The 17,476-nt window shown below is 44.7% G+C and overlaps 1 protein-coding gene across 1 annotated transcript in view; it reads right to left on the reverse strand.

The window, feature by feature from the left end:
• IL17RC (interleukin 17 receptor C) overlaps positions 1 to 17,476 on the reverse strand; it is a 62,599-nt gene that overhangs the window by 23,470 nt on the left and 21,653 nt on the right. Inside the window, exons 3-6 of the mRNA XM_018576088.1 lie at positions 7,071 to 7,092; positions 6,037 to 6,189; positions 4,940 to 5,080; positions 3,106 to 3,224 (exon numbers count right to left, since the gene is read on the reverse strand). Of these exons, the coding sequence (XP_018431590.1) occupies positions 3,106 to 3,224; positions 4,940 to 5,080; positions 6,037 to 6,189; positions 7,071 to 7,092 (435 nt within the window). The remainder of the gene's footprint in view (positions 1 to 3,105; positions 3,225 to 4,939; positions 5,081 to 6,036; positions 6,190 to 7,070; positions 7,093 to 17,476) is intronic.

The following is a 17,476-nucleotide window of genomic DNA, read 5'->3' on the forward strand; positions in this document are numbered from 1 at the left end:
CAGAAGATGATTATGTGATATCATATCACCTTCAATGCAAATCCGAAATACAAGGCGTTGGGGACACTTAGCGCAAACAAATCATTTAAAGGAGAACTATGGGGTCAGGGCTTTTCCCCATAGTTCTCCTTAGGGTAACGGGAGGACACAAACTAGTGTCCTCCCGTCACCTTAAGCTCAGTATACCGCGAGCTGTAGCTCGCGGTATACTGAGACGCCGCAGCCGGAGCAGATCCTGACAATTGTGCCGGGATCCGCCCAGCTGCGTGACTGACAGCTGGCTCTGCCTATCTAGAGGCAGAGCCAGCTGTACCCGCCCTCTCCGCCAGTCAGCGCTGGCGGATCGGAGCGGGGAATCCAGCCCCTCCCCTGTCACGGCAGAGAGCCATGACAGGATGGAGAGGTGAGCGAACGCCGGTATGTGTTCGCTCACCTCCCGATCTACTGAGCCGACCTGTGACAGTCTCATTGTCACAGATCGGCTAGAACTATGAGGTGAGTGAAAAGCACTCACCTCATAGGTCTCCTTTAAGGAGCTTTGGGTTTGCATTAATTACATCCATCTGAGAAGCTTCTGAGATCCTTCAGAATGCATTGACAGGTGACCTTCAGTTGAATTCAGTGGCGGACCTAATGAACAAAGGGCCCTGGTGCATGATTTTATCTTGGGGCCCCCCCTTCCAAGAGGGAATGGGCCGCGGGTGCAGATCACACCGGCCATACCCCCCTGATGGCGGTGTTCTATCAAAGTTTGTGACTACGTTAGAATGTGTGACCGGTGACGTGGTCACACATTTTAACGTAATCCCGCCCAGTTTTACAGCGGTGGAATGTGTGACCGCCAATAGGTGAAGCATTCTAACGCTTTCTCAGCTGTTCCAGGGCAGATAGTATGTGCAGGAGAACCGATCTTCCCTGGAACAGCTGATCGGTCCTGAAATGTCACTTCTATCCGACTCTGTGAGTGCGATCTGACATTCCACAAAGTGACCTGTTACTAGGGACGGGGGCCGGGAGACGGAGCGGTGAGTTACAGGACCCCGCCCCTATTGCTGAGAAGACTGTCAAAAGTGCGAGCCCCAGGGACCCTGCAGTGCACTGCCCCATATTCCACCAAGAGGGGTGCCCAGGACCGGACCTCACTGGGCCCCCTCACAGCCTCAGGCCCCCGGTGTAGCCGCACCGGCAGTAATTCCGCCCCTGGCTGAATTACCTTCGACCTGTTTCAAGTGTGTTTTTGCGTTCCCATAGGCTTGTAGGCCCAACAATATTGACCTCCTCTCCAGCGCTACTCCTGCAGTAATTGCTTTCCTGCCACTAGGTTACCTCAGCCTTCTGGGTTGAATGACTCCCAGCATCACTCATCCTGGAAAAATGCAGGGTGTCATGGACCCGCCCCCTGAGATGGTGTCAGCACTGACCCTTGTACATGGAGGCTGAAAGCCACACTGATGCCATCATGTCACCACTCTCTGCATCAGGATAACCTTCCCATTAGAGAAGATACAAAGAGAAAGAAGATCCTGCTTTTGGCATTGGGATGACTTGCCTAAGGGGCATCTGAAAATGGCTTTTCTGAGACTGGGGGGGGGGGGGGCTGGGGGCCTAAGGTTGGGCATTACATTTTTATTGTTTTGCAGGGTTACCTATGAAAGATTTATATTGCCCCCCTTATTCCACTATATAATTTGCCTGACTCTTCATCAGGGGTTAGGGGTAGGGTTTACACTTGTAAGCAGCGGAAAAATTCGGTTGGGATATTTCATTATCTGGATTCGAAATTCAATTCGGTGCGGTTTTGGGATTCAGACAAAATCCAAATTTCCATTAGTTTTGGATGAGTTTACGAATATTCGTTGTGAATACCACAGAAAACCATATACAGATATTACATACTAAAGCTGAGGCTCCTACACCCGAATGGCATTTGGGATCCAGATTTCCGAACTGCAGTCGGGAACTCGCGAATGCCATTCGGGTCTGGGAGTCATATACACATATTACTAAAGCTGAAGCTTCCAGACCTGAATGGAATTCGGGAGCTCCTGAATGCAATTTGAAAATTCGGGTCCCGAATGCCATTCGGGTCTGGGAGCCATATACATATATTACTAAAACTCATGCTCCCAGACCCGAATGGCATAAGGGATCCGAATTTTCAAATTGCATTGGGGAGCTCCAGAATGCCATTCGGGTCAGGAAGCCTCAGCCTTAGTAATATATGTATATGCTATATGGCTCCCAGACCGGAATGACATTCGGGAGCTCCCGAATGCAATGCGGAAATCTGGATCCCAAATGCCATTCGGGTCCGGGAGCCTCAGCCTTAGTAATATAGGTATATGCTATATGGTTCCCAGACTCGAATGGCATTTGGGATCCAAATGTCCGAACTGCAGTCGTGAGCTCCCAAATACAATTTGGAAAATTCGGATCCCAAATGCCATTCGGGTCTGGGAGCCTCAGCTTTAGTATTATAGGTATATACTGTATATGGCTCCCATGTTGCTGTAACAATAATCCGTGTTCAGACCCATTTGGATGCATTAAACCAAAAAACACATCTGATTGGCCAGAAAAGTCACATGTCCGATTCAATTGAATTTTTTGAACGAAATTCGGACGGGATCCAAAATTCGGAAACAGAAATTCGGATTCGGACACATTTAGATGCATTGGGATTCCGAAATTTGGTTGTATCCTAATGTCCGAATTTTGGAAAATTTGTCTAAATTCAGAACAAAACGAATTACGCATGTCCAGTAGGGTTGCCACCTGGATGGCATTTTACCAGACCGGCCGTCAAAAATGGGGTTTGTTGCTAATGCTGTAAACAGGAAGAGACAATATGGATGAATTTGGCGACCTTAGTTGAGGGATTTTCTGAGCTGACCTCACCCGCTGCACACTCAGAAGCTGGGAGACGACGTGTGCAGTTGTCACATTTTGTAACGGTCCCCCCCCCCCACCTCCCCCCGAACCCAATTCAGTTAAAAATGGCAGATCATTGATTGGACTGCTACTCAAACGAGGCAACGCCAAAATATGGAATGATAGCTGCAGTCTGATTGGTTGCTTTGGACAAGATACGGAGGAGATACTTACTACCACAGTACTGTTGGAGCTGCGGGTCGGCGGCACGGCAGGCAGGGGCAGAGACATCCTCATCGTGTAGCAGCTGAGGCTGAGAGGAGCGATGATCAGGTTTCCGCAGACAATGGAACCTGCAGATAAGTACAGTGATCAATGCCAGGGGAACAATGACAGACAATGCCGGAATGATGATCACCCCCCCGAGCTAAGAGAACCTAATACATAATAAAATATACAAGAGCCCAACATCCAATTATCAGATGATTAATAACGACAAGGGATCAGCCGCATCCTAATAAGTGAAACAATTTAAGGAGCGCCGGTATAGAAATGATCAACTTATATTCTAAACAGATCAAAGTGTGTGAACATGTCTGTAAATCAGCTTCAACGTGCTCAATGTGCTCAGACTGAGGATTTACACCCATGCATTCCAGCAACATACATCTTAATGTGCATTACAGCAACGCCCATACCACAGCGCAAAGAGTTATGATGCCATTCAATTTGAATGGCACCTCAGTGTGCACATCCGACCCACTTACTATCGTATGTTGTGCTGCGATGGTATTGTGCAGGAGGCAGGGCCGGCCTTAGGCCTTTAGGCGCCCTGTGCGAGAAAGCTTTACAGCGCCCCTCAGTGACCACACCCCTCAGTGGCCACACCCTTTAGTGAGGAGAGAGCAGAGTGACAGAGCGATGAAGTTATCGGTCTGCAATGCCCATACCGCAGTGCAATGAGTTTTGATGCCATTCACTTTGATTGGCACCTCAGTGTGCTATACCAGTGCACATCCGACCCACCTACTGTCGTATGATGTGCTGCGATGGTAAAAATGGTGCAGGAGGAGAGAGCAGAGTGACAGAGAGATGAGTTAATCTGTGTGCAACGCCCATACTACAGTGCAATGAGTTATGGTGCCATTCATTCTTAATGGCACCTCAATGCTCTTTACCAACAGACACCCGACACCTTTACTATTGTATGTTGTGGTGGCGAATATGGTGCAGGAGGAGAGAGCAGGGTGACAGGGAGTTGAGCTAATCAGTCTGCTGCTTCTCCTTTCACTGTCCAGTCACAGGCTGGGGAAAGGACAAGACCTGTAAGCGTTACTTAATGGTAGCAGAGAACGTTAAGTCACCTCTGCCCTGCCATAGGAGGCTGTGCCGTGTGATAGGGCTGTGTAAATCTCAGGACTGGATGGACAGAATAAAACACCTCCCGTAGATGTATTTTCTCTGTGTATTTAGCTCTCTGCCCTTAAAAAAGTAGAAAAGGTTACTCATTTTTCATTAACGAAAAACTGTCCAGTATCCTGACGGACACTCAAAAGAAATTCCGGAAGGTCTGGGACCCCTGGTTGGCACATGCGCACCCAACCATTCCCCTCACGAGTCTCACGTCACTTTAAAGTGGACGCCCTGACCTGGAGGTACTACTCCGCTGCCACAGATCTCCTTCCCCCCCTTCCCCCCCTTCCCCCTACCCAGTCCCTCTACCTCTTTGGTCTTCCTTCTTTCCTCTTACTCTTGTTTCCAAGACAGGGCACTCTGGCCCTTTCGACAAGCACCTTAGGATGCTAAAATTGTTTTGATTGATCTCCAGGTTAACAGTTAAAACATAACAACCGAATTACGAATGTAACCAAGAAGGCGACTGTTTCTAGCGTCCTAGATTTGTAACTGTACCATGTATGTTTTATGTTTATGATGGAAAATAATAAAAACTATTGAAAGAAAAAAAAAAAAGTAGAAAAGGTAAAGTAACAAATTCTACAGAACCTAGAAAATGTCATCTCACAAGCTCGGGTGCTCAAAAATATATCTGAGAAGGTGGCGCTCGTACCATTGTTGAGGTTCTCGAGTTGTAAAAAAACGTTAACAGCCTTTATTTCTGACGCTTCTTCCTCTTCATCGCTGTACTGATCATAGTACTGATCATTGTATTCATAGTCACAGTCTCCAGAGCCCAGTTCTTCTCTTTGTTCTGGCAGTCTAAGGTACAATTCAATATATATATAAAATTATATATGTATGTAACTGGGTGTTGCAACACACAGTACACAGGCATTGTCCAATGTTGTCACCATCAGGATCAGAAATGCCATGGCAGGAAGGAGCTGCAAAGAGGCTTCAGGAGATCGGCAGTACTGAGATGTAACAAAGGATGTAACAAAGGATCACAATTGTATTACTGTCTTCGCTTGGGAGATTCACCCCACTATTATTTCCTGGCAATCATTGTCACAGGAACGGAAAGTGAGCGGAAATCCAAATATTCTGAATTACAATTAAAGAAAGAGTTTAAAGGAAATCCTCCAATGGGGACACCTAAGACAATTCTTTTACATGGCGTTTCCGTTCACTTTGGAGATTTCTTCTCATTTCCTGTTGTATCACCAGGGCTGGAAATGAAGGAAAATCTCCCAAGCGGGTCAGAAACACCGAAGAGATTAAAAGGGGGTTTTAACCCTTTCTTGCTTACAAGATTTGAGCTTTACATACACTTTGGGGTTGATTTGTAAACAATTCTCAGCCCTGAGAATATCTTTGAATGTTCATTCTGTGTGAATATATGAACAAACGAATGTCAAGTGCAATTCATTTTCGAATGCTCTTCTTGTAATATCACATTATGGCCACTAGATGGAGCTGAGGAGCTCAGAAAAATAAATACTTATTTCCTATACTCCTTTAGTGCCACCTAGTGGCCATCATGTTTATAACCCAACCCCTTTAAGTATGGCCACACAATACCCTTTCACACCACTCCCATGATGTTCTACCTATACGGTAGCCTCTACCCAGCAGGATCATGGGATCTGCAGTTCTGCACCTCACGAAATGCTGCTGCACTAGGGAAATGCTTCTGCTCCTCACAAAGCCCCGGAGGAACCTGCAAACAAAGTCATCCAATCATTAAACACATCAGTGAATGTTTACCTGTTGGGAAAGCTGCCGAAATCTCCACTGTCACCTGAACGCAGAGTGAGCAGCTATCGTTGGGGCACGTCTTCACAGTTTCCGCTCTAAGGTTGGTCGGCACCAGGACGGGGGTCACGGCCTTCTCTATGTCCCCGGGCATGCACCACATGACTGTATGAGAAGACAGAAACACAGATGAGTCACATGGCAAGGGCAATGGGCCTCATGTGGAAGTGAACTCTAGTAAGTGTCAGCGCCTGAATTTGTTTTGGTATCAGCCTCTTGCAGTTCCTGTATAGCAGGGCTGGGGCGTGATAGGAAAAAGCAGTACAATCTGTGTATGTGCCAACAAGCATGCAGATAGGAGGAGAGAGCAGAGACTTGAATTTACTGTCCAATCAAAGGCTAGGGGCGGGTAAAGTTGACCTGGGTTGAATAACACCATTTATTAGACTGAGGACATCTAGAGGCAGAAAAAAGTACTGCAGGGGGGATCTCCGAATTAAAGGCGAACTATGGGGTCAGTGCTTTTCCCCATAGTTCTCCTAAGGGTAACGGGAGGACACAAACTAGCGTCCTCTCGTCACCCAAAGCCCAGTATACCTACATACTAAAAGATGTCCCTCTCTGTGACCTTAGAAAATCAGGAGGTACAGCAGTCAGGGCCGGATTTCCCACAAGGCCAACTGAGGCCCGGCCCCGGGCGTAGAGGGGCAGCAGGGGTGTGGAATTCCTATCTCCTGAATGCCCAGGACATGCAGTTCCGGGCGCCGGGCGGGTAGTTATTAGCTTGCCAAATGGTTTCCACTTCTATGTATACATGACAGGTACACTTCATCTTGTCTATAAACCCTTTTGCAAGAACATTCAGCCAACAAAATAATATTTCCAGTCTCGAAAGCGTCTCATAAAATCTCCTTTTCGTCTTTAGTCAAGGTGATAATAGGATCGCACGAAACAGGTGACAGCTAACAAGAGGCTGCCTACCCGCATGCTTGTTTGGCTGGAACAACAACAATGCAGATGTAAGAGGAGTTGCAAGCTTTACATACCTGATTGTTCACACTCCAGATTCTGCAAAGAAAACAAGAGACAACTATGAGTAAGGTCAGTTTCTGTATGGAGCAATCTTCACTTACACTTCTTTAAAGGGAAAATAGAAGTCATAGCTCTCCGAAGTCCCTCTTTTTGGTCTGATGTACAGACCATTATAAACATGTGCGCTATTTGACTACCAAAACCTTTTAAAGTACAAAATCTTTCATCCAAACCTCTAAATTATTGCAGATATTATTTTGAAAAGTCATCTCAAAGGAAAAGCGGTGATAACAAAAAAAAAACACTTGTGGGTTAAACCAACTACAATAAACTCTCTGTTATCCGGTATTCAACTAACCAGAACCAGACATGTGCATTCCGTTTCGTTCCGAATCAAAATTTTCAGAAATTCTGAGACATCCGAATTTCCGAATCCCAATGCATCCGAATGTGTCCGAATCCCCGTTTCCGAATTTCGGATCCAGTCCGAATGTCGTTAAAAAACAAAACTGAATCGGACATGTGACTTTTCTGGCCAATCAGATGTGTTTTTCGGTTTAATGCATCCAAATGGGTCTGAACACGAATTTTCGTTACGGCAACATGGGAGCCATATACAGTATATACATATAATACTAAAGCTGAGGCTCCCAGACCCGAATGGCATAAGGGATTTGAATTTCCGAATTGCATTCGGGAGCTCCTGAATGCCATTCGGGTCTGGGAGCCTCAGCTTTAGTAAAATATATATATGGCTCCCAGACCCGGATGGCATTTGGGAGCTCCCGAATGCAATTCAGAAATTCGGATGCTACCCTACAAGAGATCAATGTTCCTGGAAGTGTCCGCTTCTCAGCAGACCTGAGAAGGAAAGAAATGTAACATGACTAGTTGACTACCGTCTCCCTTTAAAACTCAATTTTGTTTCTTCTGCATGGCCCCAAAGTGTCATTGTTACAGGAAGACGACGTGACGTATAGCACTCAAAGATTAGCCCATCTCTTGTAATCTGTCCAAACCATTAGATGGATTTCTGAATACCTGCCATCTTTTATTTTATTATGAGTGCAATAGGAAGGATCTGGTTATAATCTGTGTTTGTTTTGGTCTGTGCGCTCATCCCTCATTAATCTTAAAGCTGTGATGATTTGTGATGACCATTTCTGCAGTGTGAATGTACAGATGAAGCAACGGTGTAAATGATGGAGAAATGACTTGTTTCCTAATGTCTCCGCCTGTGGTCAGCCAGTTCTGCAATACGGGACCAGAGCTGTGAAGAAGAAAATACCTCTTTGCTGCAATCCAATGTTTCTTCATATGATCCAGGCTTATTAGAAGCGCCAAATTGACATTTTTTCTCCTCTAGGCCAGTTACTTTGTGCAACCCCCCCAGATTATAACTGCTTTAGATAAAGCCGCCACCACCTAAACACGTGCGCACATGTTCACTTTCAGCATTGATCTTTATGCCTACAGTTTCCAGATATCACATTTCAGATAAGAACTCTTCTCATACAGCCAACACAACATCAGTTGCAGCTCAGTTGCCAACAAGGTACACCTTTCCCCATACCACGTTGGCATAATGCATGATGGATGGCAAGCCAGAGGTATGGGAGCATAGATATTGTAGATGGGTTGCTTGCTTCTAGATGTTGTGGAGTATAGCCCAATGGTGAGCGCTAAGTGACCACTCCTGAAGACGACTTGCACATAAACAGGACAGTCTTTATTCATCTTCAACATAAATGAAACAGAACAGAACTGGTGGGTCGTGGGGGGGCTATCGCGGAACCTGGCCTTGGGGTCGGCAGGTAGAGTAAATCCGGCACTGCACGCACCCGAGTCTGCTTGTGGCCGTGTGCCTCCTGCACACCCACACACAACTCTCCCCTGAGCTGTGTGCTGGCTTCCTAATGAGGCTGCTCTCAGCCACCAGATTAGCCCAGGCTGGTCAATGGCAACACCTGACCCCAGGACTGGAGATTTCATCTCACCCAGAGCTCTAAGAAATCTCCAGAGCTCCAGATCCCAGCTACAATTCTGAAAGCCTGAAGAATCTGAAAGGCCAGATTCTTCCTTATAAAATGGTTTACACTCTGGACCCTCTCAGCTTCTCTGGCTGAGAGTCCTGGGTGCCATAGTTGCCAAACTACACCGTGGCATTCCCTTGCTATCCTTGGATTGAAGGGACTGTCCCTCTTTTAAAACCAAATCCCTCTGTCTGTGCCTTCTCTTAAATTGTCCCTCTTTATGGTCTGAAGCATAGACCCATATAAAACAATTCTCCAATTCAGCTCATTTTCCAGTTCAGCTATGTTGCCCTAGATTGTTCACTTCTCCGGCCTTCTCCAAACTCTTCACCCTTTTGTGAATAACCCTGTATGACTAATTGAGTCTGTCAGCAGGTCTGAGAACTAGGAACACCCACAGTTGCACATTCCTAGTGCTCTGCTTAAAGATTAGTTAATGTCCTCACGGCAAGGGACATTTTACATTTGGCCCTGCATGATGCCCAACCTTATCAGGCAAGCTCACATACAGGTGAAACTCGAATAATTAGAATATCGTGCAAAGTTCATTTATTTCACTAATGCAACTTAAAAGGTGAAACTAATATATGAGATAGACTCATTACATGCAAAGCAAGATGGTTCAAGCCGTGATTTGTCATAATTGTGATGATTATGGCTTACAGCTCATGAAAACCCCAAATCCACAACCTCAAAAAAGTAGATTATTACATGCAATCAATAAAACAAGGATTGTACATAGAACAATATCAGACCTCTGAAAAGTACAAGCATGCATATGTACTCAGTACTTGGTTTGGGCCCCTTTTGCAGCACTTACTGCAATTACTTTTGCACGATATTCTAATTATTCGAGTTTCACCTGTATGTATAATCTATATACGTATAACACACAATAAATATTAGAGGTATAATCTGACTGGTTGCCATGAGCTATACAGGGGTAGGCAACCTTGGCACCCCAGCTGTGGTAAAACTACAAATTCCATAATGCTTCTGGCTCTGGGAGTCATGCCTGTGACTGTCAGAGTCTCATAGGACTCCACAACTGGGGTGCCGAGGTTGTCTACTCCTGAGCTACCATTGTAATATACAGGTTCCAATAGGGTCAGTTCTTTAGAGTATTGCTTTAAACTATCACTGGATCGTAATTGGCGATAAGTATGAAGTTTTTGGTGGAGATACCATACTGCTCCATGTGATCAAATACTGACTCATGAGAAATAAAGTTTATTAATGGTAAATAAGTGTTTAGTGTGAAGATATAATAAATGCAATAATTGCAAAAAAATGCAAAATTTTGTACGTGAGCGGAACCTTTTGAAGAGGAAAACATCATGTGATAGGTCACAGAGCATAGATAAATTGACTAGCGGATCAGTGAAATGACTCTGTCTTATTATAGCTGATTACTGTGTGATATGTGCTGTACATTGGAACTTTCCATGGCACTATCCTTGCACCTACAGATAATTAATAGACATAATCAGTGCTGTACATCTTTTATCTCTCTGCACATTATCTATATGATGGGTCAGGGTCAATTTTCAAACCTGATTTATGACAGAAACGTTTTTATCTATGTCCACACCTGGAAATTGTCAGTAACTGTTACTGAGATTCAGGGTGTCTAGGTACATCCCAGGGCCTTGGGTTCAAGTAAAGCAGTCTTTATTATGGCTCATGCACATGGGAGCCATAAATTCAGACTTATTTCCCTGCCCGGTAACCACAGTTGCTCTTTACAGCCGCCAATAGAAATTATTGGCTGCATGTGACTGCACACGGGTATACACCTGACTTCCACAAATATGTGCAACCCTGAACGCAGACAGGAATATATATGAATGAAAGTTTTTGTGTCCAGAGTTAATTTATAAAACCCTTGTCAGGTTTGTATTGCTGCCCGTGTTCTTGCTGGGGAGATTCACCCTCTCTGTTTGTCCTGGTGACCACCGTCCCCGGTACAGAAAGTGATGGCAAATCCCAAATTTTAGAGCTGCCATTGGAGGAAAAATGTTCCAACGGGGGCATCTTGACAGGGTAAGGCATAGTCATCTTTTCCCAACCATGAACAGCTGATTACAGCATCTGACCCCTTCTCAACTTCCCATTTCCCCAAATAAAAGACCAAACAGGATTGGATATAAAATGGCTGTATCAGCCGTTTATTACAAAATCTCATACAGTATTATTGTCACTTAAAACATGACATATGACAATATACCACAACTGTATCCCTATACGTAATATCTGGTGACAGCTGTCTAGGAGGGGTTTTTTTTCATTGCTTTGTAGTGCTTGTTACTTGTTTCTCAGGACAGGAAATGAAAGGAAGGTTCCTTAATGGTATGTAGACAAGTCTTCACCATTTCCCACTCTACCTCTCCTGCCACCCATGTCTTTACACGACTTCAGCACACAGCAGATACAGGAAAAGTATTTTACTTCTAGCCCCTGGGAGAAGCACTGTTGATAACTCCCATGTACAGCCAATGGTGGCTGAACCCTGTTGTGAAGGCTCTAAGGGTCAGGTTATATGGCAAGCTCCCAAGTTTACCATAATGTAACAATTGTCACTCCAATAATTATGGTGGATATAGAACGTCAAGCAAAGTCCATTTTTTGTGTTTATTTTGGCCTAGCAGATAACATTGCAACATAAATCTTAACAGAGCTATTATAGTCTCTCCCAAGCCAGGCTCCATTATTTGCTGGATTATACTAGACATGAATGAATAGGCTTTCCCTGGGCTTAACTACCAATCATTTGATTGGTCGCCAGTTGCTTGCAGACACGCCTCCTTGCATTTTTGGGCATGTTTCATGGCTCCTTATCCTATATCTTCCCATGCTGGACCTTTCTCCAAGGTCACATTTCAATTCTGTGTTCCGCTCCCACCACAGAGCTCTGTTAAATGATTGGCGACCAGCTAAATCTATCCAAGAAACGCAACGTAAATCAGAAACATCTACTCTGCTTGCCAGCAATTTGAGTTTGACATGATGCAGTGAAGCCAGATTAAGCAGGGGTTTCCAACTGCTTCTAGGCTGCACTGCATCCAGAGATATATTTGTTACTTTGGTATAATAAGTACAGACAGTCCCCGGGTTACATACATGCAACTTACATACGACTCCTACTTACAAACGGAGGCTATTACTGTACAGCAGGGGTAGTTGTAATACTACCGCGCTTGAGCTGATGAGGAGTGCCCGCCTTTTTGGGTCTGGTTCGTAGTACTGTACGTACATTACAGGAAGTTGGCTCTTGTTAGACATGCAGACGAGGGGTACCCACCTCTTCTTCCGGGTCACTGTGAGGTTTTTACTGCTGTCTGTATCCTCATTAGAAAGATTTAATCTCACTTCCTGTCCTTGAGACAACAAAAAGTGAAAGGAAATCTACAACTAGGAAGGGAAATTCACTCCTGTAAGAGTTATCATGGGAAAAAGCTGTCTCCACTAAAGATTTATCACCAATCCTTGTTTCCACGACAATCCAAAATTTTCATAATCCTTTTGTCACAGGGACAGAAAGTGAGGTGACATCTTCTGAACAGGGGCACAGACAGCAAAACAAACTTTACAGAGGGTAAACTCTTCCCTATGCTATCCAAAACAACAACAAAAATTTGGGCTGGAGTTACACTTAAAAAATGTACCTGTTCCAACTTACATACAAATTCAACTTAAGAACAAACCTACAGTCCCTATCTTGTTCGTAACCCAGGGACTGCATGTAGTGATACATTTATTGCCCGAATTCAATAGGTCCATAGCCAAAATTGCATTGGCCAATATGAAGATTTATCGGTATGGAGGTGGTGAAGAGTTGAAAAAATTGAAAGATAATTATACACTCTGTGGCTCAAAGTATGTGGGCCCCTCTCCAAATGATTGAGTTCAAGGGTAATGTTAATACTGAGCATACAAACAATGTTTAGGCATTTGTAAGCTTCACACCTTGTGGGAACAGTTTGGTGAGGGCCCTTTTCTGTTCCAGCAAGACTGTGCCCCTGTGTACAAAGCCAACTCCATAAAAACATGGTTTGATTTGTTTGGTGTGGAGGAACTTGAATGTTTCAACCTCATTGTTATTGAACGCTTGTTCTTTTGGCTGATTAAACCCAAATTCCCACAAACACCCTCCAAAATCTTGTGGAAAGCAATCCCATAAAAGTGGAGGCCATTATAGCTGCCATCAGGGGACAACTCTATATAAATGCCTGCGGTTTGGAAATAGGAAGTCCAACAAGCTCATATGGGTTTGATAGTCAGGTGTCAACAAACCTTTGGCTATAATGTAACACAGTAAAAAGCACAGTAAAAATATTGCAGTTAGGAAACATGTCAAAGGTGAATTGGGTGATTGATGACACAAGTGGCAAAGTCATTGTCACAATTCTCTGAGCAGTCCTTCCCCTTCAATAGAGAGAATGCCACAGGCAGTACCTATACGAGTGGGTTTTGCCACAATGACAAGATAGTAGAGAACAATAAATGTTTCAATGACAACAAAGAAGAAGCCTGGCAGTTGTCGTATTTCTAAACTGATTTTTGTCAGGATCCCTTGTTGGCCAGGAGTTTCCCGGGCTACGATAACTGCATTCCACATGTTCTGTTTGCACTTTGTCTTAGCTGTTCAGACCACTTTGTGCCTTGTCTTTGCTGCGAGTATTTACTGAATAAACAGCAGGACAATTACTGTTTACCTGCAGAAGGATTTGGGGAACTCCAACTTTTACTGGAGAGATAAGAGGAAGTAGCAAACATGAGCCGAGGTTTAGTGGAAGTAAGCTGAACAAGAAGCTTCTTTTCAACTACACCTGTTATCACATCAACCTGCTGTTTGCATTGATATGTTCCGTTTTAGATGACCTTAACCTCAAGCCAATAAATGTCTCCATTCTATCCATCCCCACCTCTGTGTCATGATCCTCATATTATCCATGTATAGCTCAGATCCATTATCTTCATGCATAATCTATAGACACAATCATGGTCATCATCATACTGCTTGTGCCATTATGGTACTGATTGTGTCTGTGTAGACATGCTCCTGCTTGTGTCTCTTCTGTGTCTGCAGACATGTACCTGGTTGTGTACAGGATTGATTGTGTCTCTGTAGTAAACAGTCCCAGTTGTGATTGTGCCTCTGTAGTTGTGATGCTCCTGCTTGTGTCTCTGCTGTGTCTGCAGACATGTGCCTGGTTGTGTACAGTATTGTGTCTCTGTGGTACCCAGTCCCAGTTGTGTCACTAGTTACTTACTGTGTTTTGGAACACATTCCTGGTTTTGTCAGTAAGTACTAATTGTGTCTCTAAAGACACATCCCTGGTTCGTTGAGTACAGTATCATTTGCGTCTCTAAGGACACATTCTTGGTGGTGTCAGTCGGTTCTGGTCGTGTCTCTGAGGACACATTCCTGGTTGTGTCAGTAAGTTCTGATATAAGTTATATCTGTTATAGCTCCGTTCTGCGTGCTCAGCCGTATCGGGCAGCTCCCGGGAAGGACATGTGCTGCTTGTGATTAGTACACAGCCCCTGTCTTTCTCTATGGGAGTACATGGCCGTATGCCGCCCTACGCTCACCCCAAGTGCAGGTCCGTACGGGTGCGGGTGTCCCGGCTCGGACGCAGACAGGATCCATCCTGTCAGCGTATGAGTACGGACACCGGCACCCGTACGGACGTGTAGGGCGGGTGAGCGTAGGGCGGCGTACAGCCACGTACTCCCATAGAGAAGGACAGGGGCTGTGTACTAATCACACGCAGCCCCTGTCCTTCCCGGGAACTGCCCGATACGGCGTGCACGCAGCACGAGCTGGACGTGACTGTTTTTTCTCGTGTGAATGAGGCCTAACTGTCTTATCTTTTCATTATGAGGCATATGCTACAAATGTATCTATTGTTTGGCATGCTTTGGTATGATTTTTATGTTACTATAAAAACATAATAAAAACATTGTTAAGAAAACTTTCCGTATCTGAATCATTCCCATACTCCAAATTTAACATTAAGTTATAAACAGCAACATTTGTTTATATAATGTAACTTTTTATTATTTTTACAAATAAATAATTAGACTTCCTGTCCATGAATTCCCCACAGACTGACTGCCATATGATACTTGTCAGCCTCCATTGGCCCTGAATGGCAGCTAATACAGAACCATAGACTGCACAGATCTAAACACAATGTCAATGTTTAATTATCTATACAGATATGGTATTGATTACCTATATGTTTGTTAACGATACGAGTAGCTTACATACCGTAACTTGTATCTTGGGCCTTCTGGTTATTTAAAGGGAGGATCCTCGGGCACAAAAAGACATGACCTTATTAGATACAATGGGGAGACTGTATCGAAACTGGAGCAGACAGAATCTAAAGCAGTTGCTCATAGTAACCATTCAACTTCTCTCTTCAGTTTGTTCAGTTGGGCTTTGAAAATGAAAAGGGAGACGCTCATTGGATGAAAACTGCTCCTGATTCTGTCTCCTCCAGTTTTGATAAATTCCTCTCAATGTTCCTGCCATGGCTCTTCAGGTCAGTTCAGATGCATGAAAGCACCCGGTGAGTTCTAATCTATCCAGGAAACATGGTATCACAGTCACAATATTCATTTTCATTGCTATATCTGAAACCAAAACTTTTTTTTTCTCTTTTGGATAGAGTAGGGGAGCGTTAAAACTCCCTAGGAAAATTTCCCTTTCACTTCCTGCCCTGAATACTCAACAGGAAGTGAAACAAAATCTTTCCAATTTAGGGAAAATGCCCTCTTAGACAGTTGTCACTGGAACAAATGTTCCCATTCGAGAATTGCCCCTCTATTCCTCAAAATTTTAACCTCGCTTTCATTCCAGGAGACATCAGTGATCAGGACACTTAAGCCGGGTCATACACGGTTTTATATTTTTTGTTCAACCCGCAGGCTGAACAAAACAAAAAAAAAAACAGATTGTTTCATGAACGCTTCCCCCACTGTTTCATTTGTATTTGTACTACCGTGTTTCCCCGAAAATAAGACCCTGTCTTATATTTTTTTTTCTCCGAAAAATCACACTAGGTCTTATTTTCAGGGGATGTCTTATTTTAAATAGTGTCAAAATACCTGCAGGCTGCAGCTGTCCTGGAGCTCTCCTCTCTGATGCCGTCCACAGTTCTCTGTGGGATCCCCGCCAGGGAGCCACCTTTCTCGTCGCCAGGCTGGACTGCTCAGTCACCTCACCTCACTCCCACCCCACTGGCCATACGTTCCTTGCTGTGCTGCTGCCTGCTGAGAAATGTAGTTTTCTGCCCGACGGCAGCTCTCTAAGCAAAGGCTGAGGCAGACAGGTGTCTGCTGATTTCGTGACAGGGGCGGCATGCGGGAGCTGCGGCGCAGTGGTTGGTCCCCGCCATGTACTCTGGTTGCTCTCTGGGCCACACCCAAACAAGGTCTTATTTTCGGGGTAGGTCTTATATTAGAGGGATGTTTAAAAATTGTGCTAGGTCTTACTTTCGGGATAGGTCTTATTTTTGGGGAAACACGGTAGCTGCTTGGCTGCTAGCTCCACTCGGCTGAGAATTTTCCAACCCACTTTAAACAAGGGATGCCAGGTGGAAGCAGCACCCACGCAGCAAATTTTCGACCGGTTCACCAAAGAAATGTGTATGCCTGGGGGGGCTTTTATTTTTCTTTACCTGGTGAAGCAACCTATACCCACCTAAGTCCCCCCTCCAGTTCTTCTGCTGCTACCATTTTTGGGAACAGGGAGTCTCTAATTTAGAACTGCAGATGGTTCCTCATCAGCTGGTCCCCTACTGTCCCCTTGCAATGACATCACTTTTCTTCTGGATCCCACCACTGGACAGCCAATAAGAAGTGTCCACGGCATGCGGACAGTGATGTGGACACCTGAAGAAGGACCTCAACAGAAGAGAAGGCTTGGGACGGCAGTGTCATGTGACCACAACTGTTAGTAAGTCAAATGGGCACTCAGATCAGTTAAAGCGCGGCGATAGGGGGCTTTCTAATATTCCGGAGTTGGCCTTTACAATGTAAGCGATTTTGTTTTAGCTACAAATTGCAATCTTTTGTGACGATATGGGAGTAGAAGGAGGCAGATTCCTAATAAATGTACAACACTGCTTTGTCAAGCGATCGCCGTCAGATGACAGTGATCACCACCTGGGATTCAAAGGCTTCAACTCCCAGCACTTTTACTGTAAATAGCTGGACATGACAAGTTTACAGGACACAAAGACATACATACTGGTGATCAATCACATACACATGCATGCTGCAACATGGGATACGGCACGTGCGCACATTTCCATTAACATCCTTTGACCTACGAGCCCTACAACAGGCACTGGCCCAAGTACGAGAACGCAGCA

Source organism: Nanorana parkeri, unplaced genomic scaffold (assembly GCF_000935625.1).
Source record: "Nanorana parkeri isolate BGI_ZX_2015 unplaced genomic scaffold, ASM93562v1 scaffold56, whole genome shotgun sequence".
NCBI classification, from domain to species: Eukaryota; Metazoa; Chordata; class Amphibia; order Anura; family Dicroglossidae; genus Nanorana; species Nanorana parkeri.